General features: G+C 39.5%; 1 protein-coding gene across 2 annotated transcripts in view; it reads left to right on the top strand.

Annotated features, from left to right (window-relative positions):
- Window positions 1-23,025, top strand: part of CMYA5 (cardiomyopathy associated 5) — a 98,362-nt gene that overhangs the window by 55,966 nt on the left and 19,371 nt on the right. Inside the window, exons 3-9 of one of the 2 annotated variants that reach the window (XM_086323081.1) lie at window positions 1,458-1,553; window positions 3,134-3,367; window positions 4,898-4,920; window positions 9,384-9,502; window positions 14,102-14,251; window positions 16,790-16,936; window positions 18,265-18,412. In XM_086323081.1, the coding sequence (XP_086179207.1) occupies window positions 1,458-1,553; window positions 3,134-3,367; window positions 4,898-4,920; window positions 9,384-9,502; window positions 14,102-14,251; window positions 16,790-16,936; window positions 18,265-18,412 (917 nt within the window). The remainder of the gene's footprint in view (window positions 1-1,457; window positions 1,554-3,133; window positions 3,368-4,897; window positions 4,921-9,383; window positions 9,503-14,101; window positions 14,252-16,789; window positions 16,937-18,264; window positions 18,413-23,025) is intronic. The other variant, XR_015135474.1, reaches the window with a different exon arrangement.

Here is a 23,025-nt window from a genome sequence, read left to right as displayed (position 1 = left end):
CATCTTGTGAGTGGCCATCTGTGATTTTTCAGGAACTGACGGCTGCATTTGTAGATTGTCCAGGTCCTGGCTTCTCCCTCCACTCCATCCCTGTTTTGGTGGATTATCTTTTAACTGTCATTTATTTCTTCCATCACTCTCTTCCTTCCCTCTTTCTCTCTCCCTTCCTATTCCATGTTAAGAGTCGTGCTCATCATAGGGAATAAAAACAAAAATAAAGGAACCTGGACTTGTAGCTCCCCAAAATCAAACAGCATCACGGGAATGCAGTGTTCTGAGCGAGAAACCCTCTGGGAGTGAGTGAAATGCTGGAGGGGGACTGGAGAGATGGGGAAGGTATCTTGAGAAGGTGCAGCTTTGGTGAGCCTAAATAGGATAGAGTTCTTCTAACAAATCAGGGCAGGGAGGACATTCTAGAGACAGGGATTGCCTTCTAAAAAGGCACGTAGGTGAGAGAATCCTGGAGCCCTGTGGAGAAGAGGCAGGGGCGTGAGCAGGAAGCAGAGAACCAGATCCTGAAGGGACTTCCCACAATGTAATCTTTCCATCATTCTTTGGATAGTGAATCAGGCAGATGGAAGCTCTTTTATTCTGTGTTGTTAAGCTTTGCAGGATGCTGCTGCTGCTGTTAAGTCGCTTCAGTCATGTCCGACTCTGTGCGACCCCATAGACGGCAGCCCACCAGTCTCCCCCGTCCCTGGGATTCTCCAGGCAAGAACACTGGAGTGGGTTGCCATTTCCTTCTCCAATGCATGAAAGTGAAGTCGCTCAGTCGTGTCCAACTCCTAGCTACCCCATGGACTGCAGCCTACCAGGCTCCATCCATGGGATTTTCCAGGCAAGAGTACTGGAGTGGGGTGCCATTGCCTTCTCTGCTTTGCAGGATAGATTACAGCTAACTTTATAACTAAGAAGTACTGTTGAGTGTCATTAGAATCTTAAGATCTCTTTAGTAGATAGTTTTCATTGTTTGGTATGCTAGATTTCAGGCCTGGTGACTTCTCAGGGTCATGTGAGGCAAGCACACCTGAAACCATTGGTGCAAATGTGAGGAGGTTTCTCAGATATGTTGGACCAGTTCAGAGAAAAGTCTGCTATCTAAGAAGAAAGACAATGTATAACAATTCAGGCCTTACTAAGGAGAAAGAATTCAATTCATAGTTTACTGAAACAAGTATACTTTGAATTCACCAGCTGACCAAGAAGGCCTTCCTCTCGCACAGGATAAAATAAACTGTTTATTGCTCTCACTCATAAGCCTCATAATTGTTTATCAGACATTACCTATAGAGTCAATTTAGATGAAGCAGCAAAGAAAATTTAAGTTGATTTGTTTGTGAACATGATATAGTATATCTCTACCAAATATACAAAATTTATAAGGAAATTGGAACTCTCTGCTTGAAGTTCTTTTCTCAAATGTCATATACTAAGGATAGCTTCATTCTTTTCTTCAGGTTCAATTAGCAGACTTTCTAGAAGATTTGCAAGAAAAATCCTTGAGGATTGAAGCCTTTGTTAGTGAGATAGAATCCTTTTTTAATACCATTGAGGTAAGTTACCTTTTCCTTTTTACTTTATCCCAATTTGCTTACAACATCACAAGTAAATAAAGCTAAAATGACCTGAATTGGGGTTTGTGTGTGCATTTGTGGTTTGCCATTGTTGGTTTTGTTCCATTAAAAGTAGTCCTTAAATCTTCCCTCTGTGTTATCAGTGAGATTACTTCCTGTCTAAGGATAAATGATGTGCCCTTAAAAACACATACACATATATAAATAGGGTACTAACTATGATAGGGCAAATGCTGTACATGCTTGTCCAGTTTGATCCTTACAGCAACCATATGAAATGGGAGTTACTGTTGCTCCCATTTTATAGATAAGAAACTGAGATTTAGAGTTAAGTATATTACCCAAGGTCATAGTAAGTTGATAGCCAAGATCGGAACTTACTTGCTCTACCATCCTGCCTTTCACTGGGTTGGCTCTGCAGAGATGTTCTAAAGCATTGCCTGGTGTTCCATGCTAAGGACAGATGAGTGTCTCTCATGGTACCGCTGTCTTTGATGAGTTCATGCCGACCCTGCTCTCTCTGCAATGAAGGAAGGGGATAGGAACGCTCCTTTGATATATGAACACAGCCCAGACATCCTTACTTACCTTACATCCTTACTTACTTACTTACATCCTTACTTACATCCTTACATCCTTACCAATCAGTCAGGATTGACAGGCTTCTGTGGGAGGCTGGAGTGCAGTTTCCCCATCACTCCTCATTCTAGCTTGCTTGTGAAAGGTCTGCTTAACTCCTGTTGTAAATCAGTTAAGTGAAAGTGAAGTCGCTCAGTCGTGTCGGACTCTTTGCGACCCCACGGACCGTAGCCTACCAGGCTCCTAAGTCCATGGGGTTTTCCAGGCGAGAGTACTGGAGTGGGGTGCCCCTGCTGGTTATTTTTAGTGCTGTTGCTGGCCAACCTCCACTGCCACCAAAGTGTTCCTTTTAGACAGTAAATAATATGATCACCTTATCACTAGCCCTCTAGTCAGGAAAATCCTGTGGATGGAGGAGCCTGGCGGGCTAAGTCCATGGGGTCGCAAAGAGTCGGACACGACTGAGCGACTGTCACATACACTGGTCAGGACAGCTAAGCATCTGAGTTTGTCCAGATGGGCCGTGTGGTTTCTCTGACTCTGGCAGAAGGTGCCCCTTCCCTGGAGAGCATCTGTGACTGTGGCACCCTGTCCAGTATCCTCGCTGTTCCCTCCTCCACACTTGATTTTAGTAGAGTGGGAAAGATGGCACCGAACCGTCTTGGCTACCTGATCTTCATTCATCGTGATGCCAGGTTTTGTCACGTGGGAATGCAGGTGGGCAAGACTTCCCTACAGATATTTTTGTGTGTGTTTCATTAACTAAATCCTTCTCGATAGCCTTCTTACAGTGAATTCTGTTGCAGAGACAACTATGGCAAAGGAGGTTGATAGGCTGAAAATTCAGATTGTGTGCATCATCTGTGATTCTCTTACCAGAATGCCCAAGATTAATTCTTTAAAAGGCTAGTATTTCTCGTAAAAAATACATGTACTTCTTTTTTCACTCAGAATTGGTTTTTTGTTTTTATTTTTTTTAGGAAAACTGTAGTAAAAATGAGAAACGGCTAGAAGAACAGAATGAGGAAATGATGAAGAAGGTTTTAGCACAATATGATGAGAAAGCCCAGAGCTTTGAGGAAGTAAAGAGAAAGAAGATGGAGTTCCTGCATGACCAGATGGTCCATTTTCTGCAGAGCATGGACACTGCCAAGGACACCCTGGAGACCATCGTGAGAGAAGCCGAGGAGCTTGACGAGACCGTTTTCTTGACTGTAAGCACCATTTCAAACAGATCCAGACACCTTGAACCCAGTCTGACCCAAGTCTATTTTTTAAAATTCAACTTTTGCTATTTCCTGAGATCATATATATCTCTCTGGGGAGTTTCTATAATTCTCATTTAAAAATTATTAGGGCATGCCAGATGCTCATGGAAGAGGCCCATCCAGTCCTTAAAGCCATAACACCCAGATCCAGCGAAAGGGTGCATGGAAGCCAGCCCACAGCATCATCTGTCCGTTCTGTCACAATGGATTGGTCGCCTTCTAAGAGGGAGGGAAAGCAGCCTGAAAACTTTATTTGTGCTATGCTGCCTGTGGGTACAGGCCTGATCTTGCAGTGCCCGTCCCCACTTCATGCCCTAATCTGAAATGACCTCTCAACCATGCCCTCTGAGCCTCAGCAAGTGGAGAGTAACATTTTGGTACACTCAGCATGCAAAAGGATGACATAGTATGACACCTCTTTTAGGTATCATGTTAATCTTTTTACAAGGGTCTTCCTGGGGACCAGATTCCTTAATTCAGACAAGTACCTTGTACACAGGGAATCCCTTGGGTGCTCCTCCAATTTCGCCCAGAGGCAGCTCTTTGCTCTCCCAATTCCCTAAACCTGCAGTAGAATGCTGGTTCTCCTCAGAGCCAGGATTAACCAGGAGTGATGGCAATGTTTTCCTCCAGGGCAATTCCAGACCCAGTTGTCAACTCTGAGGAAAGCACCTTTCTATGATGAGCTGTCAAAGCTCCTCTGTCCTCCCAGCCCTTTAGTGAAGACTGGAGATGGAGCAAGGCAAAACCGGGCAGAAAATTTGGGTGGGATGGACGTGGCATCCTCAGAGAAGGGTGAAAATCATTCAGTTGCATTATGCTTAATTAAGGCAAAGCTTTAGTATTTTAAAATTAAGTACCTCATGTGCAGTATAACATTAATAAAGTGCTTTGTGTTCCCTAAGAACCTCACCTGGGTTTGATAAGAATATTTTCTTCTCTCTAGAAGAACAAGTTGTGAAAAAGAAAGCATGCTTTTCCTACTTATAAAAGTGATATATATCCAGTTTAGAAAATTTGGAAAATATAGAAAAGAACAGAGAAGGTATCATCTAGAGATAACTACTGATTACATTTTGTTCTCTCTCTCTCACACACTGAACACATTTAAGTCATTTTTCTTGCTTCAGAGAATTCAGTTCTGGAAACTAATCCATTTGTTAAAGAATAGAGAGCAGCAGAGCAGAGGCAACTGTTGCCACTTTGCTGATGGTAGAGAGTAGACCTAAAGCCCCCGCCATCCGAGACCCCGCTCCCCACCCCTTCTGAGCACTAGTTCCTTTGCTGCGTGGAATGAAGCCCCCCAGAGGAAACAACCTCAAAGGTAGCTGAGGAGTGTAATGATTATTAGAACGTACACAGTCTTAGCGCTCTAGGTCGGTTTTTCTTTATGGTTGTTAACTAGTTTCTCTCTCTCTCCCCGCTCCCCTTCCCCTCTCTCAATCTCTCTCTCTGTCTCTCTCATTCCTCCGTAAGTCGTTTGAGGAAATCAATGAAAGGTATAGAAAGCGTGGCTCAATGTAGTGGTGGCCGAGAACAGCATGACTGTGTGCTTTATTTTTAATATTTTGATGCTTTATAGAAAATGAGCTGCCAGTTAAAAAAGACATACATTTAGTGAGCTCCTGGGTTTGCACTTTTAGCTACAGCGCTTTTAAAAGCTAAATGAAAGCTTTTGAAAGAAAACTGCATGTGCTTTAGTTAAATAACAATTATCATAATGTAGATTTTTAACTGCTTCCTTGAGATGTAGTCTGTATTTCCAACCTAATCTAGACTAGGCTATCTTTTCAGTCACTGCGTACAGAACATTTTGTATATGCTTCGACTTAATTGGTTATATATGAGTATTTGAAAGGATCATTCATATCTGCCTTGAGCAATTTGATGACTTATGTAATCTTTAATGGAACGTTCTCTCATTTTCTCTTCAAAAGACAGGCATGCGTTTATCTTCTCTTTCTGTTCCGCTCACCTAAATGAATCTTCTCTTGATTTTTGTTTCATGTTTGTTGTTGTATTTAACACTCAATCTAAGAGAAGTTCTTCATTCATTTAAAAGGCAAAACACTCAGCAAGAAATCAGGAAGTGTTGTTTATAAAAACACATAACAATAAATCTTTGTTTATCTTCTGAGCATCTGATAATGAGATGCTCATACTGATCTGACTCATTTTCCTTTCTGCCCCATAAACAGGCTTGAGGTCTTTCCTACAGGCTGAGCCTAATGTTTTTTTTGTTTTTTTAAATCAATTTTACCCTTTTAATGTAAATTTCTAAAATTGTGAATATCATCTTCAGTTTGCTTCATTCAGTCTCAAATTGTAAAATAGCATAAAGTGAAAAATCAGGAATTTGTGATATGTTAAAATATAGAAAAATGGTTTTCAGTTAGAAACCTGATTTTTTAGATGAGAACCACACAGATGAATCCTATTTACCTGTTAAGGAAATCTATTCAACAGAATATTGCCAATATGTAAACATTTCTTCCATAATTTAATCACAATTAGTATGAATAAAAAGATATGGGCAAGGAAATAGACAATGAAAAAATTGATAACAAGTGTTTAATGAAACTAAAACTTCCCCCTTAACATTTATGTTTCTTATCTACATTAGACTATATTTACAACTTCTGGGAAAAAAAGAATATTGCCAAAATGCTTCAAGAAAACAATTTGTATATTAATATTGGCAATAATCAATAAGGGTTTTATTACAGTGGCTCTGTTATAAATAGAAATACTCAGGGAGCTTTAAAAAATGCTGATGACTGAGTCTTCCCTCCTGAGATTCTGGCTTAACTGCTGTGGGGTGTGGCCAGGGCACTTTTAAAGCTTGCTAGGTGATTTCAGTGCATAGGCAGGATTGAGAACCTCTGGTTTATAACAGCCTGTCCTCTGGCCCAGTGGCGCCACAGACTGGCTGTGCCTGAATTGCCTGTGTGGTACTTCCTGGAGCTCCAGCCCAGATCCACTACAGGAGTATCCAGCAGTGGGCCAGTTCTGGACCAGAACTGAGACCAGTTCTGACACACGAGCCAGAAGCACACTGCGCAGGTCTGAAAACTGATACCCAGGCCTTGCTCCAGGTTTTCTTTTTTTAAAATTACACACTTCTTCTAAGTATTATTGATGTTTATTTTTACCCACCAAAGTATATGGATTGAGAATGCCATTCTGTATGCATTGGACAGCATACAGGCATTTTTGCTTATTTATTATACTTCATCTGCTTGTGGAAGATACTAATCAGCAAGAAAATTTAGTGAATGAAAATTTGCAAATGCATTTGCCTTCAAAAATGCTATAGTTTCACATTTTTTTTTTAGTTTCACATTTTTTACTTTTCTAAACATTAGAATATTAACTTGCTAATATGCATTGACATGCGTTTAATTCTAAATACCATTTCTTTGGTTTTGTGCTTGAACTTGTTCATCTGTGTGTCTTTTTAATTGATTTTGATCTCATTGTCCAATTGGCAATGAGTTAATCTTTGCTAAAGCTGCATGTTGCCAAAAGGAAAGTATACCTGGGATAACCATTATTTTTCTGTAAAGAAAAAAGATAACAAAATTCGAGATTTGATGAAGAAATATGAGCAATTAAAGAAAATCTTGTTAAATGTGCACACATGTGATGAAGATTGATTTTTTTCACTGAAATGAAACCTTTCAGGTTCTCATGATAACTTGTACCTTAAAGTCTCAACGTTATTGGTGTTCCTGTCTGTGAGAAATGCTAATTTTCTAGTTTCTTCCCCTTGCTGCTTTTTCTCCCTCTCATCGTATTATATATCTAAAGGCAATGCTTGCATATTAAATGATTTTTCACAACACCAAAAATGCTTAAATTAAAGAATGCTGTCAAGCATATTTAGACTCAAAATTTGCATACTCTGAAAAACACATTTGCTTAGAAAATGCTGTTCTGTTAAGAGGACGCATGTTTTTTCTCTGTTTTGCTCTTTTGTGTTATAATCATGGAAGAGAGTCTCAACCATTTGTAGGACCTGCTCATAAAAAGACACCGGCTTGCCCTTAAACACACTGATAAATTTGAGCAGATCAGTGCATAAGGGAAAATTCAAACATTCTACATGCTTTATCTATAGCTACAGCTTCTGTGCTGCGAAGAGCCCTCCATGTAGTCAGTGACACGTCCTGAGAGGGCTTAGTATATGCACGCGTAACCCCTCTTTGTTCATTTTGAGTCTATCACTTCCACCCTCTGCATCCCTAAAGCCTTAATTAAGGTTCACGTTGCCTCCCCTCATCTAGAGCATCCTGGGGCCTCCCAACTGGCTTCACCACCTCTCCAGGTGCTGGAGATCTTCCCTCAGACTCATGCCAAGGTGGTCTTCTAAAATTCCCTTGTGTAAAACCTTCTGTGACTCTCCCTGCCTTAAAGGGCAAAATGGAAACTCTTGGTGGTCGTGAAAGACTTCCCAGTCAAGTCACAAATCACCTTTCTAGTTCATCTCTAATTGTCTCCATTTCCCAGTTCTCAAGGTCCATGGTCCCCTGTGGCCCTTGAGTGTGTCTTACTTTTTTATAGCCCCATGCCTTCATTTATGCTGTTCTCTCAGCAACACTCATACTCTCTTTGTTGCCTAGGAAACTCCTAAAGATCCTTTAAGACTCAGCAAAAGTTACCTCCTCTTTGAAGCCCCTAATGGAGCATCTCCCTCAAATCAGAAGATAGTGAATTTTATTATCCCTAACACTTGTAAGCATAGTGAGCACTCTTTAAATATTTCAGTTATATTTTATCATTTTTTCCACTCATACTGATAAATTTTCCAGACCTAAGATCCTGATATTCTTACCCGAAGGAAACCTTGTCCTCTTACTGATTCACATATATTTATGGAAAGCCTACTATGTGCCAAGAAACATGATACTGTAGTGAAACCAACAAGTCCTTTTTTGGCATGTAGATTATACTCAGGTGAAGTAGACAGACAAAAACAAATAGGTTGTAATGAGTTTGAGCAAACAGCACAACAAAGTAAGAAGAAGCAGAGGACTGGCCTCTCTGAGGGGCTGACATTCTAATAGAGATCTAAATTAAGTGAGGTGGGAGCCACACAGGTGGCTAGGAGAAGAAAGTTCCAGTAGCAAGTGAAAAGGCTTAGAGGTGGGTGTGTGCTGCCCAAACCCCAAAGTCCATGGAGTTCCTAATGGTTGACTTAATTTCTGGAAGGTACTTTCCGTCCTCTTGAGTAAGGTACACAGAGGAGAGCTCCTCACCAAAGTTTAGGCCCTCATGCTAAAGATAAATGCTTCTGCAGTCCTTCCTTCCCGTTTCCCTCTTCAGAATCAACCCTTTTTTTTAAGTCCATATTTCACCTGGATGCCAGTGCTGAGCGCATCCCTCCTAATAGGGTCCTGAATATAAAGAAAAGTTAACAATTTATATACTGTGGCTTATTTAGTCTTTCGAGAATAGATAGACTTTATCCTTCTTTGTTGCTGACCCATAGCAGTGCCTGACACTTAGCAGATATGTGTATTTTCTTGAAAGACTAAATGGCTAGATGTATAATATTGAGAGTTGAAAACAGCAAAGACATCACAAAGTATGTGACTTTCCAGATGGGCTCTGAACCTTTTTTATCTTTAGGGAATAAAAACAATCATTCAAGTGTAATCATTTTTAGAACTAACTTTATAGAGGCAAAATTAAGACTGTATAATTCAATGGAATCTGTTCAATTTAAGGATATAGGAATGAAGTTTCTAATATTACCAGTTGCACTAAAGAATCCTATGAATAGATTTTAGACATATCTTCCCAGATTTTGAAACATTTAAAAGCCTTTTGGGCTACAATGCCTCACAAAAACCACCACCACCAAATACCAACAATAGCTTCATTTTGAATAATTGTTCTTAGCTTTCATTATGTATATGTTAATAATTTATTGACTTATACAGAATTATTTTCCCAACAGGTTGCTTTCTGCAATGGAGAACACTGCTTCTTTAGAGAAAATGCCTGCTGCGTTTTCACTCTTTGAGCATTATGATGACAGCTCAGCAAGAAGTGACCAGATGTTAAAACAAGTGGCTGGTAGGAACTTCGATATATTAATTACCTCAGTGAAATTTGGCAGTTATTTCTTGTTTGTTTTGTAAAGTTTTTGAAGCTAAGGAATTATAACTGGAAAAGGAAAAATCTTTCTTGTAAGAATTTAAAGCTAGATTCTGAAATAAACTGTGAGACTAGCATACCATTTCAGTTATAAACGGCATTTCCATTTGAAGCTTTGTGATTGTGCTGGAATACTGAGGAGGTGGAAGGACGGAGCAGTGGAATCGAAGGGTCTTCTCTCTTTTTTTCTCAAAAGAAGATTTCTCTCTCTTAGAGATTATTTGCTTCACATCAGCAGCCAGGTATAGAAGGAAAGAGAAATCAAATATTTTCATATATGTTGTACAGGTTTTTCTTTCGGAGTGGCTTTCTCCTCTTCAGTTGAGTTATTTTTCCTTTTTTCCAAACTAAACAGATTAACGTAGAGAACTAACAGCTCAGCATCATGCTCTGTAGCCAGGAGCCTCCTCCTGCTCAGCTGTCAAAAGCATCCTGCCGACTCTTCAAAATATTTTTTAATGTGCTATTTTAACAAACAAGACAATGAAATTTATTTAGATTTTTTTCAAAGCTGCTGTGTTTCATTGAAGTAACCAAGTTGCACTAACTGTAAAATGTACTTAGACGCCCTCTTTAAAGGATGCTATAATCTTGCAAAGCAAACCATAAAGACAATTTCTGTTTTCAAATTGAGGATTAACTTTTATTCCTGTTGGGAGAGTTTTAATTTAGTAACTAGTAAAAATCTACTGTGTCTTCAAAAAAACTGAAAAACAAAAAAGCCCCCCCCCCCAGCCCCCAACACTATATAAAATGAAAAATTCAGTTATTTGTCCTAATGGATTTTCTTTAGGTATGTCTCAGAACAAAGGGGTGTTTTCTTATCATGTCTTTAAGAAGCATTTGAATGGGGTCAAGATTGCAAACCAAGAAATTCTGGTCAACAGAGTAGCTCTTTTATTTTTAAGGGATTCTTTTTTTTTTTTAATTTATTTATTTTAATTGGAGGCTAATTACTTTACAGTATTGTAGTGGTTTTTGCCGTACAGTGACATGAATCAGCCATGGATGTACATGTGTTCTGCATCCCGAACCCCGCTCCCACCTCCCTCCCCATCCCATCCCCGAGGGTCATCCCAGTGCACCGGCCCTGAGCACCCTGTCTCAAGGACATTCTTTTGAATCTGATGGGCAGTGAGGGGGCATTTGTACATTGCAGAGGTCACAAAGTGTCAGTGGTGCATTCACAAACAGTACGTGTGGCCGTCCCAGTAGTTCCAAGCTGCTGGGGGGCACTGGTCTCTGAGATACGAACGCCGCACATTGCGCCTCTGCTTCAAAGAGTACAGTGAGAAACCGAGCGGCCCTGACGGCTCTTCCCTGCTTACGTGATGCTGGGCCGGGTGGACACTGTCTGGTCGGACTGTCCCTCTAATCTCATAACTCTAGGAGACAGGTTTTATTGTTATTCCCATCTGACAGGTAAGGAGATAGACGGAACAGAGAATTGTTTCGCTTATTGCTCTAGATACACAGCTGTTGGGGATGTGTGTGGCGGGGGTGTTTGGCTTTCAGAGTCTCTGCACTTGATCCACTGGTCTGCACCAAAGAGGCTGAGTGTATTGCTGTGAAAGGGGGGATAACCATAGATTCGTGACACCCCAAGGCTTCTTGACTCTGCTAAGAACTTTTAAAAAAATCATGTAAAATGAAATTGTCCATTTTAACCCTGCTGAAGCCACCATTGTACAACCATTACCACTAATCCAGCTCCAGAATTCTTTTCATTTTGCAAAACTGAAACTGTGTATCTGTTAAATAACAGTTCCTCATTCCTCCCACCCACAGCCCCAGCCTCTGGCAACCACCATCTACTTCCTGTCTCTATGGATTTAACTACTCTAAGTACCTCATATAAATGGAATTCTGCAGGACCTGTCTCTTTTGTGACTGGCTTATTTCACTGAGCATCATGTCCTCTGATTTTACCCCTGTTGTACCATGTGTCAAAATGTCCTACCTTATTAAAGCTGGATAAATCCCATTGTATGTCGACACTGCATTTTGCTTATCCATTCACTTGTTGATACCCTTCTGAGTTCCTTTCACCTTTGGGCTACTGCAGATAATGCTGTTCTCCTGGGGACTTTCTTGAAAGCTCAGTTGCGTGGGACTCTGTATCCACTACAAGTACTGAAATGCAGGCTGATCTAATGCTTAGCTCATTGAGCATGACAGCTCTTTATGGGCGTGCTCTGTCAGGCAGAGGGAATCCATGGGGGTGATGCCTTTGCCCAGTTCCTTAGCCTATGACTGGAAGCCTTAAAATCATTTTGCATTTTTGGCATCACTCTTACTCAAGTTTCTTACTCTAGAAGTGTAAATAGTGTTAATAATGTATAAAGTCTGAGCCTCTGATGTTCTAGTGCCGCATAGGAATTGTAAATTGAGCCACTGTTCGTAGTATTACATACATGGAATATTCATACTCCCTTTTAAATTTTAGAATAGTTTAAACAATAAAAGTGGTTCTTGTTTTGAAATAATATGTTTTAGTTTCATTGTTTTTAAAGGAGTAGGTTAGGTACAAAATTATTTCTAGCCTACATGCATTGCCTAATTCCCTACAACTGCCTATTCCTTAAAATTTTTTGATTGAGAGGGGGGCTCAATTATCAATTTAAAGTTTCCTAAGCTACCTGATATAGAGATTTCTGAAAAGATGTTACCATTTTAAAAAGCAGGTAAAGCTCAATGTGTAATTCATAGAGGAAAAGGGAGCATTTTCATTGTTTGTTCTTTAAAAAGTTCTCTAGCACTACTTCAAAGATGATAGACAATAGTCAATCTGCTTGGCTCTTCCATAAACCAGGGCAACATGAAAATTTACTGAACTACATTTATCTGGTGGACCCCTTTAGAATGTGACACTGATTTTCTGCTGGGAAGACAAACAGAAAAGTCAAGGATAGTGTAAGAGCCTCTGAAGCACTATCAGCCCTTGGGGAGGGGCTCTGACAGGTGGGCTTCCTGCCTTCTCATGCAGCCTCCCAGCATGTCTTACGTCTGTGGTCCCTCTGTGTTTACCAGATGAAGGGTGTCTACTTCAGCTCCATCATCAGGGGCTTCCTGCCCTCTCCCCTCCATTTTCTGTGCTCCTGCAAAGGCCGTGTTTCTTTCTGAATGTTAACACTGGTTATGTGTCAAGTACTTTGCTAAGCACTTGATATGCATTATCTTGCTTTTTACAACAATCCTGGGAGGAAATAGTATTATTGTTGTTTTCCTGTTTTAAAGATGGAGGAACTGAAGCTGAAGTAACAAAGTTTACAAGTAGGGGATCTGGCGTTTAACCTTAGGCCAGCCTCTGCCCTCCGAAGCTCATGAACTTGCCCATTCTCTTATCTTCCTTCTCATTTTTCATAACTATGTATTTCCTCAGCTCTTTATCTCTGTATTGAATCTCTTCAGTGTGTCTCTTTTTGTTCCATTCTCTAAATTTAGAACCATTTATTTCTTTTAATTTCCACTTTCCTATTGAACTAACCTTTGTTTTCTTTCCCTTCATTGTTGACTTTTAATAAAGTAATCACATAAAATTTAGCCTATATTATTCAGCAAGCTCATCTCTCAGGATTGTTGACTGGAAAATAATAACCACAAAAATAAATTTTAAAACAGTTCATCTGTTCCACTATGGGAATAACCTTTTCCTCTAATTTGTAAACTATACTCAATGCTTTTGTATGTTAAAAATTTTGGAGAAGAATTTCATAGGAGCTTAATTTATGGCATTGTATATACATAAATGTTCAATATGCATAATTATAAACTTTTTAAATCTCTAGTAAAATACTCAAGAATGTTGTTGCCTTTAAAATGCAGAACAATGGATTTATACTAGATATCTAAACCTGATATTCAAATCAGTTAATAGGGTGCTTTTCCCTCATGTAATTTTTACATTTTTTAAGAATTAAAAAAAATTGTAGGTATAGTCATGTTGGATATGGGAAAATGGGATAGTAGTTTCAGAAAGTGTATTTTGATGTTTTATTCATGCAAATCTTTTGCAGCCTTGATGATAAAGCAACTATAGCTAAAAAGGGTTTCATCGATCTCTATTTGAATATAGATTCTGTATTGACATAGAAGGATATGATATTGGTTACTAGCAATGCAAACTCAAGGTTTTGTTTTGAAGGAAAACCAAATCATTTGGTACATCCTCTAACTAGTATAAGTTTATTACTCTCAAAGTATAGGACTGCAGAAGAATATTATCAAGTGATCCCATTGGGAGATCCATTTTTTTTTTCCTATGTGTATCATAGTGTATATGTATGCGTGCAGAGAAGACATTTTGGAGAGAGTTACACACAACTATAATAACAGTGGTTGCTTCTAAGGGAAATCCTTGGGGTTGGGGGGCTGTTGAGAACAAGATAGGCCTCGCATTTTTCCTCCATGTACTTCTATATTGTTTGTATTATTATCAATAAGCACAGGTGACTTTTGCAAAAAGAAAAGAAATCAATAAAACAGCATTAGTTATAATAAATCTTGCTTATATTCCAGTTCCACAGCCTCCTAGATTAGAACCTCAGGAACCCAATTCTGCCACTAGTACAACAATTGCAGTTTACTGGAGCATGAACAAAGAAGATGTCATCGACTCATTCCAGGTTTACTGCATGGAGGAGCCACAAGATGACCAAGAAGTAAACGGTAGGATTGCTAACACATATTCAGATGCATATGTACATTTCTACATCTTAATTGTAGTATTTAAACATATACCTATTATGACTCTTTCCACAAAGCATTTGTAGCCACTTATAAAAGCAACAATGAACCAGCAATTATATAATGAAATGACATATAAGCAAAATTTGGAAATCAGGACCAAAGAAAACTAGAATGAATAAATATTATCCTAATGATGAATACTTTACCATGAATAAAGGTCATGAATGAATACTTTTCAACATGAATATTTTAACTGAAATTCAAATTTGGCTTTGAGTTCTCAGGTTAACAAGAGCAATTGAGTGATTCTCATTTTCAGGCATGAGGTAACATACCAAAGTGTTGAAAACAAAGTTTCGATCAGAACTGAAGTCTAAAACACAAGCATAAAGTGTCCCACTTTGTAGAGGAGAAATGAGCTGTATATAGGACACTGTCCTCCACAGTAATTTTAGTGCAAACGCAGCGTTGACGTTTTCATGGCTGGCGTTTTCATGGCGTTTTCATGGTTGGCGTTGTCTCAGATCCCCCTTTGATAAAAGCTGCAAACAAACTATGAAGGTAAATTCAGAGTTCACACTTCTCAAGGCATGAGAAGACTGTATGGTGTAGTCTTCTGGTGTCCCAAATTAACGTGAAGATAGAGGTAAAAGTGCTTGGGAGGGTGAACGGATCGCATGTCTTACAGTTGAGCCTTTCGTAAACATCTCTCTGTTCAGTAAGACCTCTAGTAAGTCCTGGCAGTCAGGCGGTTTGATGGATCAGAGTTGGGAGTGCTGACATTCTGTGTTGCCTGTTGAAGGTAGACCCATATTTTTGGAAATTAGATGAGCATGTGACAAGATTGACATGGAATAGGAACCAATTTGTAATAAGAAATGAATTATAACTTATTTCTCTGTTAATCAGTATTTAAGTCTTTTGGGATGTCATGTGATACTTAAATTAGAAAAAGTAAGAAAGCAACCGCAGGCATATTGTAAACTTGACTAAATTTGTCTGTAAGAACTCATATCTTATTGGGAACCTGTTACCATACACCTGTCACAGCACAACAAGAAAACTGCTCTTATTCGCATTTGCAATTGAGAAAATGGATGTGAGATTAAATAATTTGCCCAAGACCACAAAAATTACTTAGGACCAGGACAGGTTTTAAATAAAGATCTTTCAGACTTCAAAGCTTATGTTTTTATTTGCTTGACTCTGTGTTTGTTTTGTTATACCACACTTCACCTCCCTGTATATCCAGTTATATCAAAGAACCTCATGGCTCTCCAAGACTCCTCTTAACGACTGTTTATTTCCTGGAGCACTTTATAAAAGCGCTCCACCTGCCTACCTTCCCCTGCCATGCCCCAAACACATACCTGTCTTGTGTCTCATTCCTTTGATGCCTTGAACTCTGCTGATGCCAGTTCAATAATCTGGTCGTCTAGACTGTGGTACTGTGCTGTGTGGAATAGGTCCCCAGTAACATATATTATGTGCTTTGTTAAAAGGAGTACCAGGCTAAACGACTTAGTCTAAAAGGAGAATTCTCTTGAGAACTGCAGTCCCAGGTTCTAGGCTAGGGGGAAATGTTTTTCAGTGTGTATGTCTTTATGATGTTATTTAAGCCAAAATTTCATCCAGAAAGTATATCTCACTGATAAAAGAGATGCAGTTGAAGAAACCTGCTGAGTTGAAGATTTCCTAAATTTACTTTAAAAGGGAATAATCTGGGTTTCTTAACTGCAGGGGTTTTGAAGATATGACATCCTAGAGTAATATCAGAGGATACTTGGAATTACCAGGGGCTAATTTAGAAAAGAAATTGTTCTTTTAAAAGGAAAGAAATTTCAGTAAGAATAATCAGATTGGCCCAAGGAGCAGGTGTTCAGAGTGTTACTGAGTAATATTTACTACTAAAATACTTAAAGTAAAATAAGTAATTTTAGGAAATGTCTTGATTGAACAAAGTTATTTCTTAGAACAGTTTATGTTCTATCAACGGTGTTTAAGTATTTCTATCAATTATGGAAATCTCTAGTTGAAAGAATTCTGGAATTCATGATAAGGAATCAAGATTTGAAACTTTGAAAATCATACTGAATAGTTTGCTAATCTATAAAGATGCTTTTTAACATTGTACATTTAGGAAACATGGGATTGTCCTTATTTTATTACATACTCTTTTAAAATATTGCCATTGCTTAAGACTTTTCTTGAGAGTGTATTACTGAGATTAACATAAATTCCATGCAATTTTAGTATTTGCTATTAAAACAAGTTACTTTAATTGTGGTATATGAATCTGACTAATGTGCTATTACAAGTAATACTATGTCATTCTACTTATCTTTTGGAATGTTATTGCTTGAATGTTCTTAAATGTTATCTACCACATAGTGATATCTGTAAGTTTATCAGTTTGTATTTCCCACTGAAAAATGTGTAGTTGAATTTTTCCAAAAGCTATAGCTTTCAATTAACTTAGGAAGATACATCAGAGTTTATGAATGTGTTTTATGCTAGATTTGGTAGAAGAATACAGAGTGACCGTGAAAGAAAGCTACTGTGTTTTTGAAGATTTAGAACCTGACCGATGCTATCAAGTGTGGGTAATGGCTGTGAATTTCACAGGATGTAGCCTGCCAAGCGAAAGGGCAATCTTCAGAACAGGTAAGGAGATGGTAGGGGCTTCCCAGGTGGCTCAGTGGTAAAGAATCTGCCTGCCAATGCAGGAGACATGGGTTCGAACCTTGGGTTGGGAAGATCCCCTGGAGAAGGAAGTGGCAATCCACTCCCGTATTCTTGCCTGGAGAATTCCATGGACAAAGGAGACTGGCGGACTATAGTCCAAGGGGGTCACAAAGAGGCGGACATGACTCACCAACTAAACAACAATAAGCAATGACAACAAAAAGGAGATGTTAAGGGGGTGTTAAGAGGCAATACTCAGTTCTTTACAGACTATTAAGATCAACCAATAAGTGTTTGTTAAGCACCTGTTGCATGCTGGGTATTGTGCGGTGCTGCATTTGCAACAGTGAATAAGACTGGGCTCCTCTTCTCAAGAAGCTCATACTCAAGTGGGGGAGATACAAAACAAAAAATCATAGAAAATGTGTGGTAAGGGCCGTGATCCAGAACACTCTAGAAGGATATCCAAGACTGGCTGGGGCAGGGACAGGATCAGGAATGGCTTCCTAGAACTTATGCCTGAATGGAATCATTAAAAGACCAGTAGGAAGTAATATGTTAAAGGAGTGTATTCCATCTGAAGAAGACATATGAGCACAGGTGTCAAGGTAAGAAAGAGTAGGGAGTGTGCAGGTTGCAAAAAGAATTTTGGTATTATTTCTTTGACTTAAAAACAAGGGGAAGAGGACATGAGCTAAGAAAGGCTAGTACATAGAGTTCACCTTGCTAAGGTAAGAAGCTCAGGCTTTCTCATATGGGTGCTAGGAGCCCCCAAAAGACTTTCAGTAATGGTATTCAGCTGGAAATGCATTCTCGTGACGGAATCTTTTCACAGGTGCTTAAGCACGTGTGTCATAAGCCAAGTTTGCATTGTATTTAAGATAATTGTAACTGCCTTAGGGAGAGAAATGACTTACTCCCTCTGTTTTATCCTTTCTTCTTGCCTTTTAAAACAACTTATTGAGTACCTATTGACGGCAAGATCATGGCAGCTAACTTGTGTGTAAAGGAAGGGGCAAAAATCTTCATATTCATTTGCTTGTATATGTATGAAGAAACCACGGTAGGATTTATGGAAGAATTTATAGAAAGCTACTATTAGAAGCTGTTTGGGGGTGGGTGAAAACTGGGCGGTTTGAAAGCAAAGATGAGAGGGAGACCTTTCACTGTGTATATTTTTATACCTTTTGGGTTTTCAACTCAGGACATATTAAAAAAAAAAAAATTAAAACCATCCCCAAGCCCAGCGACCAGGGAAGCAGAACTGCCACAGACAGCTCCACAACTGCCCTGTTCTGTCCCCGCAGCCCCCTCCACGCCTGTGATCCGGGCTGAGGACTGTACTGTGTGTTGGAACACAGCCACCATCCGATGGCGGCCCGCCAACCCGGAGGCCACCGAGACCTACACTTTGGAGTACTGCAGACAGCACGCTCCCGAGGGCGAGGGCCTCAGGTAAGGACCGCTCTGCGTGGGAAGAGCCTGGGGTGTCAGAAACCCAGCGCAGGGCTCTCGACCAGCCTCTAAGGTTATGCTCACAGAGGGAGAAACGCTTCCTAAAACCCTGCTGTGCTAGTGAAGCTGTTGACTTGATTTGCAAGTCTATCACTATTCATCAATGAACTCTAAGTTTGTAATAAAGCACGTGCTACAGTGCAGAATGGTGGCTCCCTTGTAAGAAAAATGTATGTGAATTTTAATAAGATAGAACATTCTTTGAGGTATATTTAACTTGAATCATTAGACAGGATATTGCATATGTTCTGTGCTTTTTTAGTAGTCATACAGAATAGGTACCACCTAACTCAGGAAACTAATAGTGAGCACGTATATAATGTAAATTTGAATGTCTCCATAATATATTGGTAATAAAAAGGAGCTAATTACATTTATATTATCACAGACATACTTGCCTCTTTTAGAGCATGAAAAATCTAGAGATTTTCCAGGAAAAAAGAAATGTAAAGCTCTCTCAATAAAAACTATGAAGCTAAAATTTATTAATAAAAGGCTGTATATCCAGTGGGTCTTTGTTAAATGTTAATTTATTTACTGAGGTGGTGTTTTGTTAACCTCCAATCTGTGGCAATAGGGAATGATGTTCCATGATGAATATTTATATTATTATTATTAATATCCATATTTTGCTAGAGACATTTAAAAATCAGTAATTTAATGAGGTAAATTATTTTGGTAGGATATGGAACTTGGAAATAGTGGTATGAAATCAGACAGCTTTTTAATAAAGTCTATTATTTAAGCTCTTGATTATCTTCCTGATCAAGCCACAGCTATTTATTTACTTATGATGTGAGGTTTCATTCAACTGAGCAATAATTATCATTTCTTTCAAGTATGTGAGGATAAGCTTCACAAAATAATGATCAAAGGATGAATTAACGCTGAGTGGAGTGTGTAAGGGTGAGATGTAGGCATTTCAGCTGAAGTGAGAACACAGTAAACATACAAGAAACAATGTCTCTGTTAATGTGCCAGTTGCTGGAAGGCAGGACTTGATGATTAGCAAATAGCTGAGTGGTTAACTCAGAGAGAGAAACACACACACACACATACACAGAGACAGAGAGACGTAGGAAGAGAAAGAAAGAATCGAGGAAGGAAGACAGAGCGAGACAAAGACAGAAACACACAGAGAGATTATTACTGGCTTCTATTAAGCATTTACTGTATACCAAGTCACTGTCCTAAATGCCTTATGTATGTTGCTTTATTTAATCCTTACATACACTTTGAGAGCTAACAGATGCTTTGAGAGCCTAGCAGCTAGTGAGTGGCAATCAGGACTGAAATCTTGTTTTATTAGATTTCAGAGTCCAAGCTGCTAACCACTGTTGAATGTCACTCATGAGAGTCCTGGACATTCTCTGCATAGAAACTCTTGATGCTGTGAGAGCATCTGATCAGAAGTGCCCAAGTCCCCAGGCAAGCTCTCCCATCATTCTCCATCATCAGTGAGGAAAACCCAGTTCTTTCCAAGGCAAGACCAGACCATGAAGGAGTGCTTTGGAGTGACTCATCCCTGTTATAGCATTGGTCCTCAGCCAGCATTTGCATAAATAATACCAACACAGTTGGGTTCTAAAATCAGCAGAAATCTGGAAACCCTGAAACCTAGTAGCCGTTTCACTGAGGGAACTGTGATGTCATCTCCTAAGTGATGTCATCTCCTAACCCTCTCGACAGTTCTAGAAGGGAGGTCATGACTTCCATTAAATGAGACTCAGGAAAAAAAAAGAAAAAAAAGAAAAAAGAAAAAATGAGACTCAGGGAGGTTAAATAATTTGGCCGAGGTATTAAATGATGGAGTGAGAGTTCAGAGTCAGGATGCAAACTCAGGTTCGTCTTATTTTTTCTACTAGTTCTAAAACTTGTGTCATTACACAGACTGTGTTAACATACCTAAACAGCCTGACAACTTGGAGTTATTGTATATCCTTGGTTTCTTTTGTCATATGAAAAACATAGATGTAAAGAGAGAACCCCTTTAGTTAACAGTTTTCCTTTCTCTGGTCATTCTGAGGCTCTCAAAAAAAGTTGATTTGATATCACTGATGAAGAATGCATTCCAAACAAATCCTTCATCAAAGCTAGAGAAATCAATGACAGTTTCATTTCTAGGGAAAAAATGGCCTTCCATCAATCTCATTAAGACAAAAGTTGAACTTATTAAAACATGACTAGTCATTCATTTATCCCTTTGAGACTTTGCCAGTGGGTTCTCTTAATTTTTCTTGCCAAAGGAGAACATCTGAGAGGCTGGATAAGCAGAAGTTTATAGAAGTTATGGACCAGTACAAGAATCCTTTGTTATTGAATGGACCTGGTCCAGCAAGTTTAGAAGTGAAGGGGAATTCTGCATTCTGAGCCTTGTTGATAGCTTGGGGCTGTGTTGGAGATGGACCTCTTTTCCAGTTGGGTGTTAAAAGACCACTCAGTGCCAGGAGGTAGAATGGTATGTTCAATCCACAGCTCAAAGATGACTCTCCAGGCTCTCTGGACACCTGATGAATCTCACAATAGGTCGTTTTTAAGGCAAGCACAATTTTGTTGGCCGCAAATCACTACCCTGTTTGATAAGTCACATCAGAATGATCCCTCACGAATACAAGAAACCTCAGTGCTTTATATCTCTGGTTGGCATCAACAAACTATGAAATAATTCATCCTTAATTTCAGAGGCCCAGGGCTGCAAAACTCATTTGTATGTCTTTTGGTTCTCCAATTTAAGAGTTCAGGAGGGAGAGAAAATTCGACTCTTTCGGAGTGGTCATGTGTCTTGTGTCTTTGACCATCTGGTTCTTAAAACCAACTTTAAAACAATTCCTTACAATGTCTGATGGTTCAAAACTCTACTAAACATTAGCTATTTAGCAATCATCTATATTGCCAACCTCTAGGATGTCAGCTGTAGACAGCTAGTCAGACAGTGGAACTGATAAACAAAGAATCTCAACATTTTATCACCCCTAGCTAAAAAACCAAACCATCCCTAGTTTTCCATTTTATTAGAGACACATTCTTCACTTTGGTTTCTGCATAGCAGTGCATAATTGAAGTTATTTTGTGTCTTGGAAAGAACAGCAAGCCAAGGATTGTCTGATCCCACTCACTTGTTGGCTCCATAAAGGGATTATTATGTAAAGTTGCAGGCTCAGTGCTTGGGACAGTATCTGGCATATTGTAGCTACTCAATACGCATGTGTTACCTGAATGGGTATATATCATTAGCATGGAATACATAATACTGACAACAACAATAAAAGTTAGGTCAGTTTTGAGGATAATGTCATTCAAAATCAGAAAAAAAAAAAAAAAAGCAAATTGTGCCCACAGAGTAAAGAAGAATGGTGAATGAGTTAGTTTTAGTGAATGGATATTTAATTAGGAAATAGGACTAGTCTAACTTGGAAGACTGGATACCTTTTCATGGATCACTTACAGGGAAGAACACTTACAATCTTATTTATCCATTGGTTACATAACCCTTGCATACATTCTAGGTTCTTTGCAAAACCCCTATGCTAAATCAGATGTAAAAACAAAACACATACAAAAAACCCCATAAAAAAAAACTGGGTAAGAACAGGAAGCTTTTCTGTGCAGCTCTTCATTACAGGTCTGTTTAATGAGTGAATGAGTAGATAAATGATGGCATTAGCCAATCTCCTTTTGTCCTTGCCAACTCCAAGTCATCCCACTGACTGGAATCTCTAGCAAAGAAAAGATGGAGAACTAAACAGAACTAAGAACTAAATGAATTTAGATATTTCTCACCCTCAATCCCTGAAAAGACAGACAGCCTTAAAAGCTCTCGTCTGGAGTAGGAAGAGAAATTGAAATGAAGAGGGGAAAAAAGGATGACTAATATGAAATTGCACATACGCACACGGGGCGCATTGATTACCCTTTAGATTAGGGAGTCTAATTTTGGTTGCCAGAACAGAAACACATCCATCTTCAGACTGGCATTCACTCTCCCAGAACGATGACCTCTAGAAATTCCAAAAAGATGCTGGTTGACCTCTTAGAGGAGGTGTTTAAATGCAGTGAGCCCATTGCGCTCCAGAGCTTCCTGACGTGGTGTCTGAAACAGCCGAGCAGTTGTCTCCATGCCATCATCCTCACAGAAAACACATTTGCATACTTCTGTGTGTGGGCACTGTGGCTCCAGCCCAGCAGTCGGCCCCTGTTGGGCTCGGGGGTAGGCGGGAGTGACAATCCCTGGCTTGTGTGTGGGGGCTGAGGGAGCTCCTACTCAGCCTTTCCTGTTTTTCTTTGAATGCTCTCCTCAGGTTGGGTGGGCTCAAAACACTTTGAAAAATTTTCCACCGCTCGGCTGTTTCCTCAGCTGTTCTGTCTCTCCTGTGTGGAGAGAAGTCAGCAGAACTGTGGGTGGAGGAGGGAAAACTGAGAGAAATATAGTACAGGGATTAGCCGTGTGGGCTGTGCAGAAAGAAGCTGTGTACTGAATGACAAATCTGTGAGACTCAATACGCCACGAAAGTGGTTGGTAGTGCACTTCCTGCTCCCCGGCCCCGGCCAAGGAG

Source organism: Bos grunniens, chromosome 10, assembly GCF_055505025.1.
Source record: "Bos grunniens cultivar Pamir isolate PY7600 chromosome 10, Bosgru_T2T1.0, whole genome shotgun sequence".
Classification (NCBI taxonomy): Eukaryota; Metazoa; Chordata; class Mammalia; order Artiodactyla; family Bovidae; genus Bos; species Bos grunniens.
The sequence above is the reverse complement of the archived record's forward strand: the minus strand, read 5'-3'. Positions and strand labels throughout refer to the sequence as shown.